The sequence below is a fragment of the Neltuma alba genome, unplaced genomic scaffold, assembly GCF_004799145.2.
Source record: "Neltuma alba isolate B1F8T4 unplaced genomic scaffold, ASM479914v2 tig00001787_pilon, whole genome shotgun sequence".
Lineage (NCBI taxonomy): Eukaryota > Viridiplantae > Streptophyta > Magnoliopsida > Fabales > Fabaceae > Neltuma > Neltuma alba.
The window spans coordinates 6,393-25,776 of NW_021632614.1; the positions used below are offsets into that span (position 1 = coordinate 6,393).

General features: G+C 32.9%; 1 protein-coding gene and 1 long non-coding RNA gene across 2 annotated transcripts; one reads left to right on the plus strand and one right to left on the minus strand.

The window, feature by feature from the left end:
• Window positions 1–2,263: 2,263 nt before the first annotated feature.
• LOC114711559 (uncharacterized) lies at window positions 2,264–3,278 on the minus strand. The gene is made up of 2 exons (XR_003737148.1): window positions 3,210–3,278; window positions 2,264–2,448 (listed from the first exon to the last, which is right to left on the minus strand). It is a non-coding gene; the product is annotated as an uncharacterized LOC114711559 (long non-coding RNA).
• A 9,400-nt stretch (window positions 3,279–12,678) lies between these two features.
• LOC114711539 (aquaporin NIP1-2-like) lies at window positions 12,679–15,633 on the plus strand. Its single transcript, XM_028895949.1, has 5 exons — window positions 12,679–12,789; window positions 12,912–13,136; window positions 14,073–14,270; window positions 14,714–14,775; window positions 15,408–15,633. The coding sequence occupies exons 1-5, from the start codon at window positions 12,679–12,681 to the stop codon at window positions 15,631–15,633; spliced, it is 822 nt and encodes a 273-aa protein (XP_028751782.1).
• The last annotated feature ends 3,751 nt before the right edge of the window (window positions 15,634–19,384 follow it).

The following is a 19,384-nucleotide window of genomic DNA, read 5'->3' on the forward strand; positions in this document are numbered from 1 at the left end:
AAGTAGTAAAGTAAACTAAGAGCCGGAACAACTTTTAGATTGAAATCCAACCCCTGACTAGACTGGTATTTTTAAAATTATCAGTCCAAAAAGAGTAAAATCGTAAAGTCTGTTAAAAATTTCAGAAAATTTCCAAAAAAATAATTAAAAAAAATAGTGTCTAGAACTATACTTGAGGCCCTAGAGGTAAAAATAACATAAAAATTATTTATTACAGAATTTTCATTAAATTAATATTTTTCTGGTTAAACAATGGGAAATTGGTCAGAATTAATTATTTAAAATACATAGAGGCCACAATAATTGTGAAAAAATATGAGAAAATTATTTAAAGATTTATTTGAGATTATTAAATTATTTCTAGCCTCTAGAAGTGAAAGAATTAATTTTAGAATAATTATTATTGAAATCTTGTTGGTAAGACCTGATTTCAGAGAAAATTCAATACAGGTAGTTAGAGGGTAAAATAAATTCTAAAAAAATGTATAGGACCTTCATACATTAAAAGAAAATTTTTGATGTGAAAAAATAAATTTTTAGAGGTCCAGAAATATTATTAAAAATTAAATCAAAATTTTAACCTACAGGTGAAATCGGACTAGGGAATGTCATAGGATTTGAGAGGCTACATCCTTTCCCCTTTCTTCAACCATTTCGGGAGAGAAATTGGGCTAGAGAAGCCTAGAAATTTTGTGACTTATCCAGCCCAAAAGATTAAAGAATAAAATAATCAATTTAGTCACATGATTAGCTTAAAATCTTGAGTATTAAAGACACATGGCACACTTAAAATTTCAGCAGTATTTAGAGGGGAACACATGTACATTAGACACCATATTCTTAAGGGACACTTGGAGGTAGGTGGGGCCAAATTGTTGCTCTATAAATACCCTCTCCCAAGCCTTCATATTTTGGTTACTTTGGCCATTGAAGAGGGGAGTTTTTGCTGCTGAAAACCTGGAGTAAAGAGAGAAAGAACACGCTGAAAAGAGCAAGGAATCATCAAGCAAGGACTAGGGGTTAATCAAGGCATGTAAAAGCTTCCATTTGGATATGGTTTTAGTTTGTTTCAAGTAGAGTTTGGTAGCAAAAACCTTAGAAAACTTGGCTGTCCAGATTTTGAAATCATTGAAGAATGATTAGAAAAGGATAGAGACCATGATTAAAGGCTTGAGCTAGCTTGTTTGGTTGTTGCTTTGATTGATCTGGGAAGAAACTCCAAATTTCCTAACTCTTGGAACCTCTTGACCAAAGCTAAGTTTAAGGGGTTAGAGGTTGTTTTAGATTAATTTGATGATTTCAATGAGTTTACAATGTGATTTTGTATAGGAAAACACTAGGAGGAAGTGCTTGAAAGCATTGGAATCAAAAATGAAATCTTGAACCCTAATATGCATACCTCTTGACCAAGAGTAGTTTGAATAGGAAGGAGTTTGATTTTGATAAAACCAATTTGATATTTGAATTCTACATGAAAAATTATACAAGAATGGCCTCAAAGACTTGTCAAAACAAAGGTGGAATATTAATGTCAAAAGTCAAAGGAAAAAAGGGGCTATGGAATTGTCTTAATAGTTAATAGTGTTTTATGTGGCATTGTTGGTAACGTAGAATATGTTTATGCATAAACTGATAGGCATTGTTCAAACATACAAAGGGGAGCAAGAAGAAGGGAAGAAGGCCAAAAACTTTGATCATCAAAGAGGTAACAATGAACTTGCAATTTGAATGCTAACTTGCTTTGCTTGTTTTGCTATGTGTTGCTTGATTTTTCTATTCCATGATGTGGTAGAGTTAGATGGATGGTGATATGTTAACTCCATGTGTAACAACGAAACTACTACACTTATAAAGTAATCAATATCAAAAAGTTAACCATGATAGAAAAGAAACTTTGTAAAAATATTTAGAAATACTATCATGGTTATATAAATATCCTAAGTCATATGAGATTAACCATGATAGAAAAAGAGTTAAACCAATCCATAAATATGTCTATCATGGTTAAAAGAACTTTCCTAAATTAACTGCGTGCAAAAAGATATTCATAATGGATAGGGCTTTGGGTATTATAAATCTAGAATATCATTTTCAACCATAAGCCCATAACACGATTTTACTAAATAGTACCTTTCATAACTTTCAACAAAATCAAAAGTCATTTCATGTCAAAGATCACTGTGGATTCACCACTCATATCAAACAAAAGAAATCACATGCAAATGCCTAAAGGCCTCCGGCCTTCTACCAGCATACAGTCCAGTAACAGTTCTCAAAAGTACACTGTCAAAATAATCAATCTCAAACATATCAGAGTATGTGGAATGGGCCCTATCATGGCAATATACATCTATCCAACACAATCAAAAGAGTGGAAGCGCTACAATTTTGCAATAGCAGCTCAAGCTTCCGGAGCCTTCCCTGACTGACCCGAACGGGAACTATCACCTGGAAAAGTGTTAAATCAACGGGGTGAGACAAAAGTCTCAGTAACCAGCAATCCTACTTATCAAGCATACAAGTAAGTGCTCGTGACGTGTCAAGTGAGACAAAAGCAAATTCATAGTATTCCAACAAATTTCATATTGTCAAAACATATAAAAAGTATAATCAATAATCTTTTCACCTCCCTTATATCCACCCACCTTATATCCTCTGACTAAACCCATGGGCTAAATCCTCATCCATGTGACTAGTAATTAGACAAGCTCACCGATCAAGTGATATGGACCGGCCAAAATCCACAGAGCACCAGACCGGACCATGGGTTCCCCCTCTAGTCTACTAGTAGGGTGTCAATGCCCTATAATGAATAATTGGGCCAAAGGACCAATCAGTGTACACCTGATGGCCCTACCACCTTATATCCTCAAATGTACATAATTCACCCCCTTATATCCTCTTTGTTATAGTACCCATCATCAACATCCGCCACCCCTCATATATCAACACTCAAAATATTGCATTCATAAACAATCATCAACATGTAAAAATCAATTGGGATTTTCCATTTTTCAATTGACTCATAATACCTAAGATCATCATAAGTAAACATATATCTTTTGCAACAAAAGTCTCACAAGACAATTTCAATAACAACATACTTTCATAGCTCACATCGTAATTCAATAATATTTCATAAATTCCTTATAATTCAAAATCAATCACAAACAACCTACGAGCATGAATAATAAGTGGAAAGTGGTTACCTCTTGTCTAGAACAAGTATTACCACAAGGTTAACCCCGTGCTCATACCAATAGCCCAATAATTTAATCTACACAACCAATACATTTACATATCAATACACAAGCTATTTAATTAATTACTTAAACTAAAATATATATATAAGTTAAAGTTTCTAATTCTATGCTAAACCCAAACCTCTCATAACCCATAATTAAGTCTTTTAGCACAAAATTTATATATCCTCACAATCCAAAATTTCATTTAAACATTTCAAGGTATTTACTTTAATACAGATTTTTCTCAAATTTTTAAATCTGAAATTATCATATTTAAAATTCAAAAATCCTATTTTAACTTTAAATCTCAAAAACCAACCATTAGAAATTCACTATACATCAAATGCATCTAAGTAAATAATTTAATCAACAGTTTCATGGTATAAATATCATATTTTTCATAAATAAATATCTGTTTAACTAAAATAATTCATTTAAAAATATTAGGTCAGTCAATAAATAAAACTAAACTGATAGAAATGATCTACTAAAATAGCTCTACAATATTATGCTTACCTATCATCAAAACTCAACACTTGCTTCAAACCCTAAACCCAAAAATTATCTCTAAACAGTATAAAACTACCATCATTAGATAGATTTAGATGAGTGGAAAAACTTTCATGAAGAGAGTTTTAATGAAAAGAAGTCATTTGGCTTACTAAAATGATCTGCAAAGTTGAAACCCTACTGGAAAAATGAGAGAAGGCGCCGGAGAAGGTGAAAAAGAAAACGTCGAAATGTTTCTCTCTCTGGCCCCCAACGGTTAAAATAATATTTTGGCAAAAATTCCAGTTAAAGACCCCATATTAAAATGGGACAAAATTATAGTTTGGTACCCGTTTTTTCCCTTTTTTAAATCTGTTTAAAATAACAGTAATTATACATATTATAAATCATATTTTCAATAATTTCTTAAAATAAAAGAGATAAAATTTACAAGATTAAACTCAAATTAATTAATAAAATAATAAGTAAATTGGTACATGAGGTGGGTAACCATTAATTTATTTAATTATGTTGGAATGGGACAAAATTATAGTTTGGTACCGTTTTTTTTCCCATTTTTTTTTTTAATCCGTTTTATTATTATTATTATTCAGAAATTTCCTTATACATATTTTATAAATCTTATTTTCAATAATTCTCTTTTCTTAAATAAATAGAGAATAAAACTCATTTATCAAGCATTAAACTCCTTCTAAACTTAACTAAACACTAGGAATAATAATAAATAAAAAAAAAATTGGGATGTTACACCATGCATAATGTGCCTACATTATATGCAATGTTGAGTGGTATGATGGCATGTTTATTTGCTCCATTCCCATGGCATAAAAATATGTTAGTATGCATGACATTTTATTGGTGACATGGCATTCTTGCATTGCATGTTTAGTATGTTAATTATGGTTCTTTGCTACTGAGATTCTATGAAATTTCATCTTTTTATATCTAAACAACCAACCATCTAGGGGCTGGACCATCTAAGGAGAAGGGCAAAGAAGTGATGTTGGCTTGAAAATTTATATGCTTACATTACAAACTTATGTAGACTTTATTTATGCAAATCTGTAGTAATCATGTATGAAGTATGGATACTTGCACTTTTGATCTTGGTGGTTGTAAAAGATTAGTAATAGTGTGCTTGGACATGTTTTACATGAATAGAAATGTTACATAATGCCAAGATAGGGAATGGTTAACCAAAGACATGAAAATATGATAAAATAACTCTAAAAATGGTCAATTTTCATGTTAATGTTACTCTAACCAAATGAATGAATGTTAAGCTAAAACTTGGTAGACATATAGATCATATTTTTAGCTTTAAAACAAATGCTAATTCATCAAAATTAGAGTTTTGTATAAAAAGTTATGACTATCCAAAATTAGGCATAAATTCTGAAAAAAATTAAAATTTACCAAATGAATAGTGTTTTCTTGTGTGAAATTTGAGCATGATTGACAAGGGTTTGAGACCAGAGAGCATTTTTCTCTGAAAATCATTGTAAGAGTTTCAAGTACAATGTGGAACCACCTCATTTTAGTTTTTCTAAAATTAGTTATGATTTTTTAAAATTTGACCTAAATTTGGGGTTACAATGAATAGTAACCCCAAATTAAAAATTTTGAAACTTGAATTTTTCTAACTTAACGCCGTGAAAAGTGGTTCCAATTGGTTCTATTTGAAAGGTTATGTAGTTTAAAAGGAAGGTGTTACAATAATCATGTTGATTGTTGCTTGTATGATCTTTATATATGGAAATATGCCATGGCTATGAGTGTTAATTTTTCTTGAACATGTACACTTATATTTGAAAGTTGTGGCTATGTTTTGATATATATCTAATATTAAGCATGCTTAATTGTTTGACAGGTTTGTACAACTGAGAAATCTCACCCACAAGTTTCCAACTTAAATTTCTAGGAGCAAGTTTTCTCCATGGAGAAGAGCAAGGTGGTAGCAAAGTATGTTGATGAAGATATTATTGCTTCTTCATAATACTTTGAAACATATGTTTTATGTAGGCATATTATTTTGACCAAATCTATAAACGTATAAAAAAAATTATGGAATGGATCACTTGCGTTTTTTTTTTTTTTGGGCCTTAAGAATGGATGACTTGGTTGTAAGCTTATATTTTGATGCCTTTACAGGTAGCGTTTTGAATTATATGGATTATGGCTAATTGTAGCCATATAACTATGATAGTTACCTCGCAAGCACTATTTGTTGATGATCAAATCTGCGCTATGATGTGTGGGTGCTGATTCAAAACCTAGCAAATGAGTAAGCTTTGGACTTTGGTCACGAGATTTTTGGTTCCGTATGCCCTGTTCAGTGAATCTATGAGCATGACATGCTTATACCTAGGGGTGCACAAAGACTGGACTGGACCAGGTTGACCATCAGTCTGAAGTCTGGTCTGAAAATTCTGCGGGCTGGACATTTTGGTCTCCGGTCTGGTCCAGTCCGGTTAGGCCCGGGACCAGGACCGGGTTGGACTGGTCCGGCCGGGTTACTGGACTGGTCCAGGTTGGTGTCCCTTTTTTTTTTTCCCCATATATAAAAGATATCTTTACAGCATATTGTACAGCTTTGAATCCAAATATTCTAACGTACATTGAACTTTTCCATTGAATAGATAGAGCTTTCTATTCTTTTTACTTATCAGAAAATAAATAAACACAACTCTTCCCAAGAAGATGATATTCTTACATGATCTATACATCACAAACTAAATAAGATCATTTTTAATATTGACAACATTCAAAGAAAAAAAAATAAAAGAACAAACAAACAAAATAAAATAACCACATTTTAATACTAAACTTTCCTTTAAAGTTTAAATTATCATCAGTCATTGAAGCTACATATCAAAGTCTACATATCAAAGTCTGCTCTTGGCTGGCCAATAATAGTCAAAATGTTCCACGGTTCAACTTCAATGCATATACAAAAGATCAAGTGAGTTAGCTATACAGCAGCCCTAATTCATTCAGTAAGTCATCCACCAGTTAGTACTGACTATGATGAACCAACTATATGGTGATTTTAATCAACCATCCAAGAGATCATCCATCCAAAACATCAACCATCCAAAAGATCAACCATCAAAAAGATCATCAACCTGCACAATTGAACTGACCAAAAAAAATCCAGCCATATAGCCAAAAAAACAAGCTACCACCATGGCACCATCAAACAAACAAAAGACTTTATAGTCATATATGTCCAAAATATCTGAAACTGAAACTGAAACTGAAACGCTGAAAGTCAAACATCCTCCCCAACATCAGTAATAGTGGAATGATCTGAAAAGTATGTAAAACATTAATAGTCAATGACATTACAATACAACAACACATATTATGAAATGATTACAAACAAATAAAATCTATTTAAATAGTTATATAAAATATAAGTAATCGATAGCACTACAACACATACCGGTCTTCACCACACCGTCTGTCTCTTGAAAGTTATCAAACTCTTGAAGCATGGATGCAAATTCAGAGAGAGATTGCCCAGGGAGTAGCCAATTCTGGGAACAGATCAGTGCTTCAGTCATTGATGGGGATAGGGAACTCCTATAAGAGTCCACTATACGTCCCCCAGTGCTAAAGGCTGATTCAGAGGCCACTGTAGACACTGGAATAGCCAAGACATCACGTGCCATTCTAGAAAGAATCTTATATTTGCCAGAATTAGCTCTCCACCATGCTAAGATATCAAAATCATCATCAATAAGGCTATCATCAGCTGAAGTAGATGAAAGATATCTATCCAATTCTGATTGTGGGTCAGAAGAGCTTTTTTCTTTTTGAGAAGCTAACCATCTGCGACCTGGATCTCTACCCACTTGGCTTTGTAGCATTGCTGATGTTGATGATCCTGGGAGTACAGAAGAAGTAGCATTGCTTGAAGAACCAGCATTGCTTGAAGAACCATTGCTTGTTTGTCCAACAGAATATTCATCAAACATGCGGTGCAAGACATCTCTGGTCTTAATTTTCATGGCCATGCAAACTTCCCCATCATGAAAAAGTTGTTCAAAGATATGATACACATAAGCAAGTTTATACCGAGGATCTAAAATCACAGCTACAATGAGCAAAGGATTCATGTTTTCTGTTTGACCCCAATATTTTTCATATTTACTTCTCATGCTAAAGGACATCTCCAAAAGCAAAGGATCAGCATTCACAATGTTCTCTTCCAACAACTCATGAATTAGGGCAATTTGGTGGAAACAAGTGTTAGAAGTGACATTTAGTGAACTTGAAAACATCAAAGTTATATCATAGAACACCTTCAAGAATTTGAGAAATACTCTTGCCTTATTCCAATCATTAGCTTCAGGAGGGCCTTCACGCCTAGAGATGTCTCCTTTAGTGAAATATGCCTCATAGTCATCATCTTCATCTTCCAATCGTTCAAAAGCCTTTTGAAATTTCAAAGCAGATTCCAACATCAAATATGTTGAATTCCACCGAGTACTAACATCAAGACAAACAAGGCTAGTGGTGTCCAATTTCTCTAATTCAGCAATATTTTTGAACTTTTGGAGACGAGCTGGGGAAGAACGAACATACTTAATTGCATTGCGAATTGAATCAAAGCTATTCTTCAACTCCTTCAAGCCATCATTAACCACCAAATTAAGTATATGTGCAGAACATCTAAGATGAAGGTAATCACCCCCACAAATCATTCCCTTCCAATTCTTAAGCCGCTTTTTCAGATATGACAAGGCGGAGTCATTACTTGATGCATTGTCCATGGTTATGGTAAAAACCTTTTCTATTCCCCATTCCAAGAGGCATTTCTCAATTGTCTTGCCAACTGTATCACCCCTGTGATTTTCAATCATGCAAAAATTCAATATTCTCTTATGCAACTTCCAATCAGGATCAATGAAATGGCAAGTCAAGCACAAATAATTGAAGTTTTGAGCAGATGTCCAGCAATCAGTCGTTAAGCAAACACGGTGTGTAGACTTCTTCAATATTTCCTTCAATATCTTAATTTCTCCAAGGTATAGTTGCCAACAATCTCTAGCAACTGTTGTTCTTGAAGGGATTCGAAATCTTGGTTCTAGCTCTTTCACAAAGTTTCTAAACCCATGCTTCTCAACAATCCGAAATGGCATCTCATCACAAATAACAAATTCAGCCAGCGCCCTTCTACATCGTTTTTGATTGAAAACATGAGGGACTAAACTCCTTGCTTGCCCACTTGGAGTCACATAGTTCAACATTGATTGCTTTGGTATTGTGTCAGCCCTATTTGGGTTCTTGAGACATTTTGGAAAGTGCCTTTTCAAGGATGTTGTGCCATGCTTATTTGGGTCACAAGCATAAATTGCATGACAATATCTACAAGCAGCCTTAACTTCTCCATTTGTTTCTTCCAAAGGTAATTTACAAAATGCTCCCAAACTTGTGATTTTGTGCATTTCTTCTCAGGCTCTTTTCTCTTTCTACTCACATTCTCTCCAGCAGTATCTTGTCCAAGGTTAGAAACAGGTTCAGCTACTGAAGAAGGAGGAGGAGTGGGAGAAATTGATTCAGCAGGAGGGCTAATTTCAGTTTCACCAGTGCCCACTAATTGTGTTTGTGCAAATGAGGGTTGACTAGTAGCTGCTGAAGTTTCATCAACCATTTCTAACATGAAAATAAAAATCATACATTAATTAATCAAATCATAATATATACTATAGTTCTCGTTGACATAGCCATAATGAATAATAAAGGACCCTCCTCACAAGTTATCACGAAGCATTCAGCCATTCACTAATTGACACCGAATGCATGACACACACACACACAAGTTCAGCCATTCACGAAGCATTCAGCCATTCACAAGTTCTCGTTATCACGAATGCATGACACACACACACACACACACATATATTTGCATATAAATCTAAATAAAATCAGCAACACCAGACAGGCAGACACTACAAAAGACAATTGCTAATCAACAGTTTAAACCAGTGAACTCATGAAGACAGAAACAGTTTAATATACTGAGAGTGAAGTTGAAGATCAACAGTTTAAACCAACGGTTAATTGCTAAATAAAATCAAGCCATAAAAAGATCAACAGTTTAATACGCTAATCAAAACCCATGAAGACAGAAACACCGAAACAGCATCAGCGATCAAACAATTTAGAATGACCAATTTCTGATAAAAACGAAGCAAAATGAAACAATTGCTGTGCACAGAATAAACCGTAGGAAATTAAAAGCAAGAATAAAAAGCAAAGAGTCAAGAAGAAGAAGCTACTCAAAGTCTTGAATGAGCCTTCCAAGGACAACAAGCTAATCAATCTTTGGAGAAGAAGCTAGCCGAGGAGCTGAAGTTGAAGCAGGAGCGCAGCGAACTCAGGAAGTGAGGAGATAATCACGAACGCTCAAAAGGGAAAACAGAAAAGCAGACGACTACCGAGGAAATGAGGAGATGATCGCGAAGTGAAGCTGAACCTACTTTCGAATCGACTGACTTGAAGATAGGGCCGGCCGGATAAGTTCCCAAATCCCTCGTGAGACTCCAGTTTCAGTCAATTGTGCTTGTCAGCCTTCATCGCCACTGCTTTGGCGACCTAACTGTCTCCGTCTCGTGCCTCTCGATTCCCATTTCAAGCTTGGTTCGCTCCTCTCCTTGACCCCCAATCCAATAGCTACTGGTTGAAGAGAGCGGCTTTCTCAGGTCGTGAAAGGGAAAAGCAGAGAATGTTAGGCCGACTTAGGGCATATACTGAGAGAGTGAGAGTGAAAGCCGTGAACTGAAAGTGAAAGGGATTAAGGGAAAACCGGAAAAGCATGGGCAGCAGAACGCAGAGCAGAATCGCAACGCAAGTCAGCTGGTCAATGCTCGTTGGGTTGGGCTCGGCTCATATTTAATATATCCCATGAGTCCATGACATATAGATGTTTTAAAAAAAAAAAAAAAAGGAGGTTACCTGGACCGGGCTAGACCACATGGTCTGAAATATGAGTCCTCAACCCAGTCTTACCCGGTTTGTTGGTCTGACCCGATTGGTCCTGTCTCTTGATCGGGCTGTTTTTTTTGGACCGGGTCGGACCGGACTTCCTCGGGTCGGACCGGGTTGACCGGGTTTCAGACTTTGTTGTGCAGCCCTACTTATACCCCAAATGCTGCCGTTGTTTTTTTTTTTTTGGGGGGGATCCTTTTTTTATATTTTTTGATTAAGTCGTATCCATCATTTGTAATTTTTTAGTGACATTTCGCATCCTAAATTGCTTACTTTTTAGTGTATTCAGTATCATAAAATTATTTTTTTAGTAACATTACGTATCACAAATTTATTGATTTTTAGTGCATCCAACATCCCAAAATAACATACCAAAAAAAAAATCCCAAAATATTTTTCTAGCAGCACCTAGAATTAATTATTTTTTAGTGTATACAGTATTCTGAAATGTTTTTTTCAGTAGCACCTAATATTCTAAATTGATTTGTAGGCTATCTAGTACTTTGAAATATTTTTTCAGTAACACCGACTAACTAAAAAAATACATTGAGTGCACTAAAAATTAATAAATTTATAATAGTGGGTGCTACTAATAAATACTCTAGTCTCTAGATGTATTATAAATTAATTAACTTATGATGGTGGGTGCTACTACTGAAATTTTTTTTTTTGAAGAAAAGAAAATACATTTTATAGTGCCACATAAAATTTAACCCAAATAAACAAAAAATAAAAAATGAAAAATTTAAAAAAGAAGAAGAAGAAGAAGAAAAGGAAACATGGGATCTCATCCTCATACGCTGCCGTTTGGGAAATAAGCATTCCCCGCTCACCGATGACATGAGCAGGGAATGTCGATTCCTCTTGTTCAGAAAATGCACAACATTTATTTATTACTATTTTTTACCTTGCTGATATTCACTTTATCTGAAAAATATTAATGATGGATTCATGGCTTAGGCCCAAAAAGAATATTAATCATGATTGTCAAATGTATGTTTTGAACAAATATAGTTATCTGTTGCGCTTTCATCCTCTCTGTTTTTTTCTCCCTGGATTAAAGAGATCCAAACAAGTTAATTATTTAGAATTTTCTCTTTTGTGAAAAAACTTTAGTTTTTAGAACCACTTTACTCATTTAAAAATATATAAATTTTAAATAAAAAAGAAATATTCAACTTTAAATATTTAAATTTATTATAAAATCAGTGCAAATGATAAAAATTTTCGTGCAATTGCATAGTTGAGTTTTCCACTTTTATCATATGTCGAGAAAACCTAGTACAAAGAATCTAGTAATCTTTATCTTTTGCATATGAAAGAGATTAGTCTTTCCTACTAAAGGAGTTGATTAATCCATTTCCTCTTTTCATTTCAAGAAAATCACTAAGAGCCGTTTGGTTCAATGGATCAAGGAGAATGCGATAGAATGTGATGATGCTAGAAAATAGAACGTAATATAATATAGTGCTTGTTTGTTATGATATTGAGAGTGTTCAAACTAAATTAATTTTTTATATTTATTTTAATGATTTTAAAGGAGAAAATACTGTAAAAACATTTCGCTCTATTTCATCATTCCCTTTGCAATACCTTTGATTTTTGATGTAAAATCCAGTTAACAAATAAAGAAGATTAAGAAAGTTATCAAATTATTTAATCAAAGTATAGAGTACATAATCTCTCTAAAATACTTATGTGAATCATCAAATTATATATCAATTTATAAGTAAGACAAATTAGTTTAGAGAAAAATGATAAATATAAATAGTTTAATTTAGTATCTTGCTTAATTTCTCCAAATATATGGACTCTTTAGTGCCCATAAATTGGCGTTCCCTACTACGTACCCTCTATCAAACTTAGACCCACCATTTCAAACCTCTCACTCTCTCTAAAATAGTTTTTTGTTGCGATCATTGGTGAGATGGCTGAGACTTCTGGAACTAAAGGAACCCACGAGGTTGTTCTTACTGTCAATAATGACAAATCTAATGAAGGCTCCATCATCTTTGTCTCTATCCCTTTCTTACAGAAGGTCCCTCCACTTCCTCTCTTCTCTTAATAAAGTCTCAAACTTTAAAGTCCACTAATTAAAACTTCTAATATGATTTTGGATTGTTTTGGATTTGTGTCTTATAAATTAATTAATTATTACAGATGGTGGCAGAGTTGGTGGGGACATACTTTCTAATATTTATTGGGGGTGCATCAATAGTGGTGAACATTAACAACAACAACGTCGTAACGCTTCCTGGGATTGCCATCGTTTGGGGTCTTCTCGTCATGGCTCTTGTCTATTCTCTTGGTCACATCTCTGGTGCTCATTTCAATCCTGCCGTCACTCTCGCTTTTGCTTCCACTAAACGATTTCCCCTCAAACAGGTATAACTAACCACTCTAATTAATCACCTTAATTTTGATTTCCTTCATGAAATGAAATTTGTCTGAGTCAAAAGACCAATTATATATATAGGCTAAATCATACGTAACCTCTAACTTTATATGTTAATTCTCTAGAGATAACTTTTCCAATATTTGAAACTTTGCATCGAATCTCCTAAACTCTCACGTTTGCACAAGCTTAAGCGGGTGTTTAAACTAGTTTTTGGAGAATAGCTTTTGAAAGAAAAAAAGAGTAATAAAAGAAATTTTAAAGAATAGATTTTGTGAAAAAAGTAATTTTAATAAAATTGAGAGTATTTCGATGCTTGTTATCAAAATTACTTTTTTTATGTGCAAATTACTATTGAAAAATATAAATAATCACACGTAAGATCAATTTATTATTTCTATAATTAATAATCAATATGTATATATATTGATAAAACCATGGTTTTAAAATGCATACATACAAACAACCCATAAAGCTTGTTTATATATATATATATATAAAAGTTTAAGGGAGTATATAATTGACAATTCGGCTTTATCCGCAAAGATTTGAAAGCTATGAGAAGTTTATTATTTCTTGAGTCCTTAATATAATACCTATTTAACTAATTTAATTAGATTAAAAAAGTTAGGTAAGTTAGTTAATTATAAGAAATATGACATGTTTTTTCTAAAACACTATAATCATCTTTTTTAATATCCTCCTTCCCTCTTCTACTTGATTATAGTCGCTGGAGTATCCATAAAGATAATTTAGGAAAAACTAATAAATATGAGAAATATGTCTTATATTTAATATTAAAATCAACTCAACAATATAATTAGGTCCTATATTAAGGACCGGAGTATTAAATTTCAAAGGTTTAAAGTTCAGGAGTGTTTTATGTAATTTAGCCATGATTGATCTGATTCGTGCCGTTGTTGCAGGTGCCAGCTTATATATTAATTCAGGTTTTAGGATCCACTCTTGCAAGTGTGACTCTCAGACTGGTCTTCACAGGAAAACATGACCAATTCATAGGAACATTATTATCTGGGTCGTATCTTCAGGGCTTTGTGGTTGAATTCTTAATCACCTTCTACCTCATGTTTGTCATCTCTGGTGTGGCAACTGATGGCAGAGCGGTAATTTCCATTTCCAGTTTCTTTTTGTTATCTTCATTTAGAGATAGCTTAGTCAATGAAGTTCATTGGCTAATCATGGTGAGTCTACTTATTTGTTTTATATAAAAAAAAAAAATAGAGCGATAGGCACTAATATTTCAAGATTACAAATAAGATAGAACCGGTGACCTGACAGTTATAGAGGAGTTGGCATCCATGCCACAAAATCACAAGGCCTTTGAGCTACCTAACATCCATGAATAATTGGACTTGTTATGGTTTTTATATTTTGAATTGATATTGATATGGAAATGTTATAGTTGTGTTGATAACATAACTTTTTCTTTGAATCACTTGGGGAAATGCTTGAAGTTGAAGGTTGCATAAGAAGCATATCAAAATAATCATTTTTTTTGGGATTGATCTAATGGATTTTTATATGTTTTTTTTTTCATTTTTTGCAGATTGGTGAGCTGGCTGGGATTGTCGTAGGGGCAACCGTAATGCTTATTGTGTTGTCCGCCGGGTATTAACCTTAGATCTAACACTTCAAGTAATCCATACAATCTCGTATTTCTCTTCAAATTAAGAGAGCAATATTTGACCAGAGAATCTAATTGGCCCATAAATAAACTTTACGTGTTGGAAAAGATTTATTCAACTTTTGTATCAAATTAAAATTTTAAGAAAAAATATATATGAGTAGACTTATAATATTAGCTTTATAATATTAGCTTTATGATTGTGGAACCACTTTTTTTTTTGGGTGATAATTGTGGAACCACATTTTAATGTCAAAACAAGGGACAAAATCTACGGAAACTTAAATTATATCATTTCATTAGAATTTGAAATGATATGTCAATGAACTCGAGACTATATATATATATATATATATATATATATATTTTATTTATTTATTTATCTCAAATCACATTTCTAAATTTTTAATATATTTCTAGCACTCTATAGAATTATTATAATCCAATTGTTAAATTTTACTTGACATTTATCATTGACCTGCTGTCACTATATAAAAGAAAAAAAATTTGGGCCAGTCCACACTTTCAATGATGATTTTTTAAATTTTTAATTACCGTTAAAATTCAACTTTTTTGTAGTGTATAAATGATATTCACGTTAGTAATTGTATGATAGGCCGGTAACAGGATCGTCAATGAACCCGGCGAGAAGCCTAGGGCCAGCAATTGTGTGGCACGAGTATAGAGGAATATGGGTGTATATGATAGCACCAGTGGGGGGAGCAATAGCAGGGGCATGGGTATACAACATCATGAGGTATACAAACAAGCCAGTGCATGAGATCACAGCAAAGAGCGCTTCTTTCCTCAAATCTTCAAGCTGTTGTGGTGCCTCCAACTGATTTTGAGTGCTCTTGTGGTTAAATAATAAATCTTCATATCATACTACCTTTTGTTGTGTCTGTTTGCAATGTTACTATAGTACGTTTCATAGTCAGAAGAAAAGGCTGATCCATGTGTATTTAATAATTAGGAAAACATTTTATGGGATATCTAATCCTTCTTATGATATGTATTCCAAAAAAATTGATAGTATTTACATATGTTTATCATGGAAATAACTTAAAACACATTTTAAATAGAGTAGAATATTTTAGTAGGATTCCAATTATGACCTTAGGAAAAAAATATTATCTAATTTATTATATATGGGATAAGATCTAGAGACTTTCCTGCTTGTAATATATAGGACGATTTTCTTCTGGTTAATTAAAAATAATTCTCTAGAAGATTTTCTATTTCGAATGGAAAGAAGATTTCCTATTTAAATTAGGACATACTTATCCTAATATATATATAGTATGAATTTAATATTGAATTTAAATATGAATTTTAAGTTAAACTAGGCATTTTCTTAGAAACCTGGTAGCACCCCATTAGACATAGGGAGATTATAGATTCTTCGAGGGGACTCATCACCTGATGAGCAATCTGGGCCGTCCAAATCTAATTTGGACGGTCTAGATTTAATATTTTTAAATAATTATTTAAAAATAAAAAAATTATATTTTTAAAGAATGATAGTTAAGAGATTATCTTTATTTTTTCTCCTATACCTATTAAAATAATTATCTTAAAAAAATAAAATTAAAATTAAAATTAAATCTGGACCGTCCAGATCTAATCTGGACGGTCCAGATCTGATGAGCATTGGGTGTTCATCAAAATTGATGAGCACCCAATGCAAATCCGACTTTTTCCATTGGATGCCATTTAAAATGACGGGAAGGAAAGGACATGATTTCTATACACCTCGCCGTACAAGGCATAAAAATCATGTAGTTTCCTTAGAGGAAAATGACAAGTGGCGGGAAGTTCAAGTAAGAGAGCTTGGACAAAAATTGTGGCATCACATGAAAATATAGATAATTATCTCTTCATATTTGATTTATTTATGTAAGCTCATAGATCCTTATTACTGCCATAAAAGGCTTTTTATGGTGATTAAAAAAAACTTTTAACGGTAATTTTAGAGGCAACATATATGCTGTTGATGTTATAAAAAGAGGCTTTCACAGTGGTTTATTAACCATCGTGAAAACAACTTCCCACAACAATTGCTAGTAAAAAGCTACCATTGAAAAGCCATCCATAATGTAGTTTATGGAGGACTTTCCACAACGGTTATACCACAGCGGTTAATAGTATAATCACTGTGCAAAGTCTTTGTTCACACCGTAGAAAGTTGCTATCTTTTTATATATATTTGTGCTTAATTCGCATACAACTTTCCTGTGTTGAACTGGGTAAAGGATTCGGCTCTAATATCACAGAACATATCTGGAATTATTTTATCACTAAAGTTATCATTCATAACTTTTTCTTCTCCAAACAAATAAGTTTTTCTAATTTTGCTATGTTATATCTAATTTGTGTATTTCAAATTTATCCAATCATAGATGAAATGCTTTCTTATCTTAAGAATACTCTGTCGGCTATTGTTTAAACACTTGACATAAAGACAATAGTATAACCTATCACTTTTATTAGGCACAATTTTCAACATCATTTTTATATTTTTTTTATTAATTCTCTTAGTTTTCATCCAATTATAATTTATTGTTCTACATAGTCAAGGAACATATTATCAATCTTACTTCTAATTATTTAATTCAAATGTTATGTTATTTGAATCAAATAGATAAAATAATTAAGTATTAGTCAACAACTATATTTGACTAATACTTAATTACAAATTAAAAGGACTGCTTTTTATTTTAAAAAATTTCGGTAGAATTTTCTTTTAAATATAAGCAATCCCAAATGGTTTTTATCATTCTCCAATCAACCAACTAATAAGTGTCAAATCAACAATTATCACCAACAAAACAACAATAATAATCTCAACCTGACAAATAGAGCTCTTTCAGAGTAAAACTTTTGAATCCAATACAGGAATCTAAAGGATATCTGTTTGCCATGAAATTTTAAACAAAATGCATGGTATCATGAATCAAAATTGCTAAAGAAAAACAAATTTAGCAAATTTAAAAAATAATTAACTACAAAAGCATCATGATCCTCATGTCGTCTTGGGGGTCAAATTAAATTCAATTTAAAGTGCACTATAGTGATACAAACCAAAGTCGCTCTCTTATTAGAACCAAAAATTAGATCCTAAGTAAATTAAAATCAAAATTACTAAATAAAAGAGGGATTTTGTTGATTTTTTTTAATATGAAAGCTACCTTGCAGATTAGATTGAAAACTTTTCTAAATACTTTTTGTAGATTTTCTTTTATATAAAAAGAGTGAAAAAGTGAAGTAAAATTGAAATTAAAAGAAATGAGCTAGATTAAAAGATGACAAGCAATAAAAATTTGGTTTTGTGGAAAAAAAAAAAAGAGTGAATGCCTCTTGAAAAATAAAAATTGGGTTATCCTTACTCAAAATGGTTTGAGAGTTAATTGTTTACTAAATTAAAAACAAACCTTGGTCATTGGTTAAATCTAGCATTCTTAGTCAATGGTTGTCCTAGTACTCTAGTTAACAACCATCAATTAAGAACATCATTAGAAATTGATAAGCATGCAATTAAGCTCAGATTAATGCAATTTGATTCTCTATGTAAAGAACACTTAACTTGAGATACTTAACAAGCAAAATACAGTCATACAATTCATCCAAACTACCAAAGAACTTTACAACCACATAAAACTTGAACAGTAAACACACACACACATAAATTTCAAACTGCATAATCCAAATCCAATCATAGAAAATTCAATTCCAAATTAAGAAATACAACCAACAATCTCAGAAAATATTAATTAATTAAGCTTCTTCAACTTCTTGTTGTTCAATGCACCCACAATTATCAAAATATTCATTTTGTCCATAATACACATCATTGTAACATTGAACACCATATCTATATTGTCCACCATTAGTGAACTCATAGTAGTACTCGTCATCTTTATACCATCGGGAGCTCACATTATATTGTCAGCGCCGAGTGCCATACTTTCTTCGACACTATCTACAGAAGCATCCTTTGAGATCCATCTCTAGAGCTGAGTAACATGGCAATATGGTTCCTTCCTTCTTCTTCTTCTTTTTTTGCTTCTCTATTTCTTGTCTTTTCTCTTTTGTTTTACATCAATTTTGGTATTAGAGCCTAGTTGTGTGTATCCTACACGCCTACAATTTTTTTTTTCTGACTTACCAAATGTGCCCTTGAACTAAAACCCCACACCCACCGCATCCTTCCTCTGTTTACCTACTTTCTGGTGTTCTTTCACCACACCTCCACCGTAATCATCTTCGCCGTCCTCAATTTTCACGTCCATCAGCCCTCATACTTGCCACCATGCACTGCCAATGTTCTCACTGTCCAAAACTAGCGTCACCACTACTTCCCAGCGTCATTCACAATGCCACTGACCTCTGTTCGCAATGACACCACTTCCAATAGGACCGTATACTCAAACACGATCTGATCCCTAAAGTTTGCTGTCATTTGATCCATCGCGCACCCTCATGCGGGGCTAGAAGCTTTGAGTGTGGCTCCCAGTGCCTTCGCACTACTATCGTTCTAGATTGGGTTTTCACAAAATTTACACCTTTAGACTCAATTTTTGGAGAAACTACAAT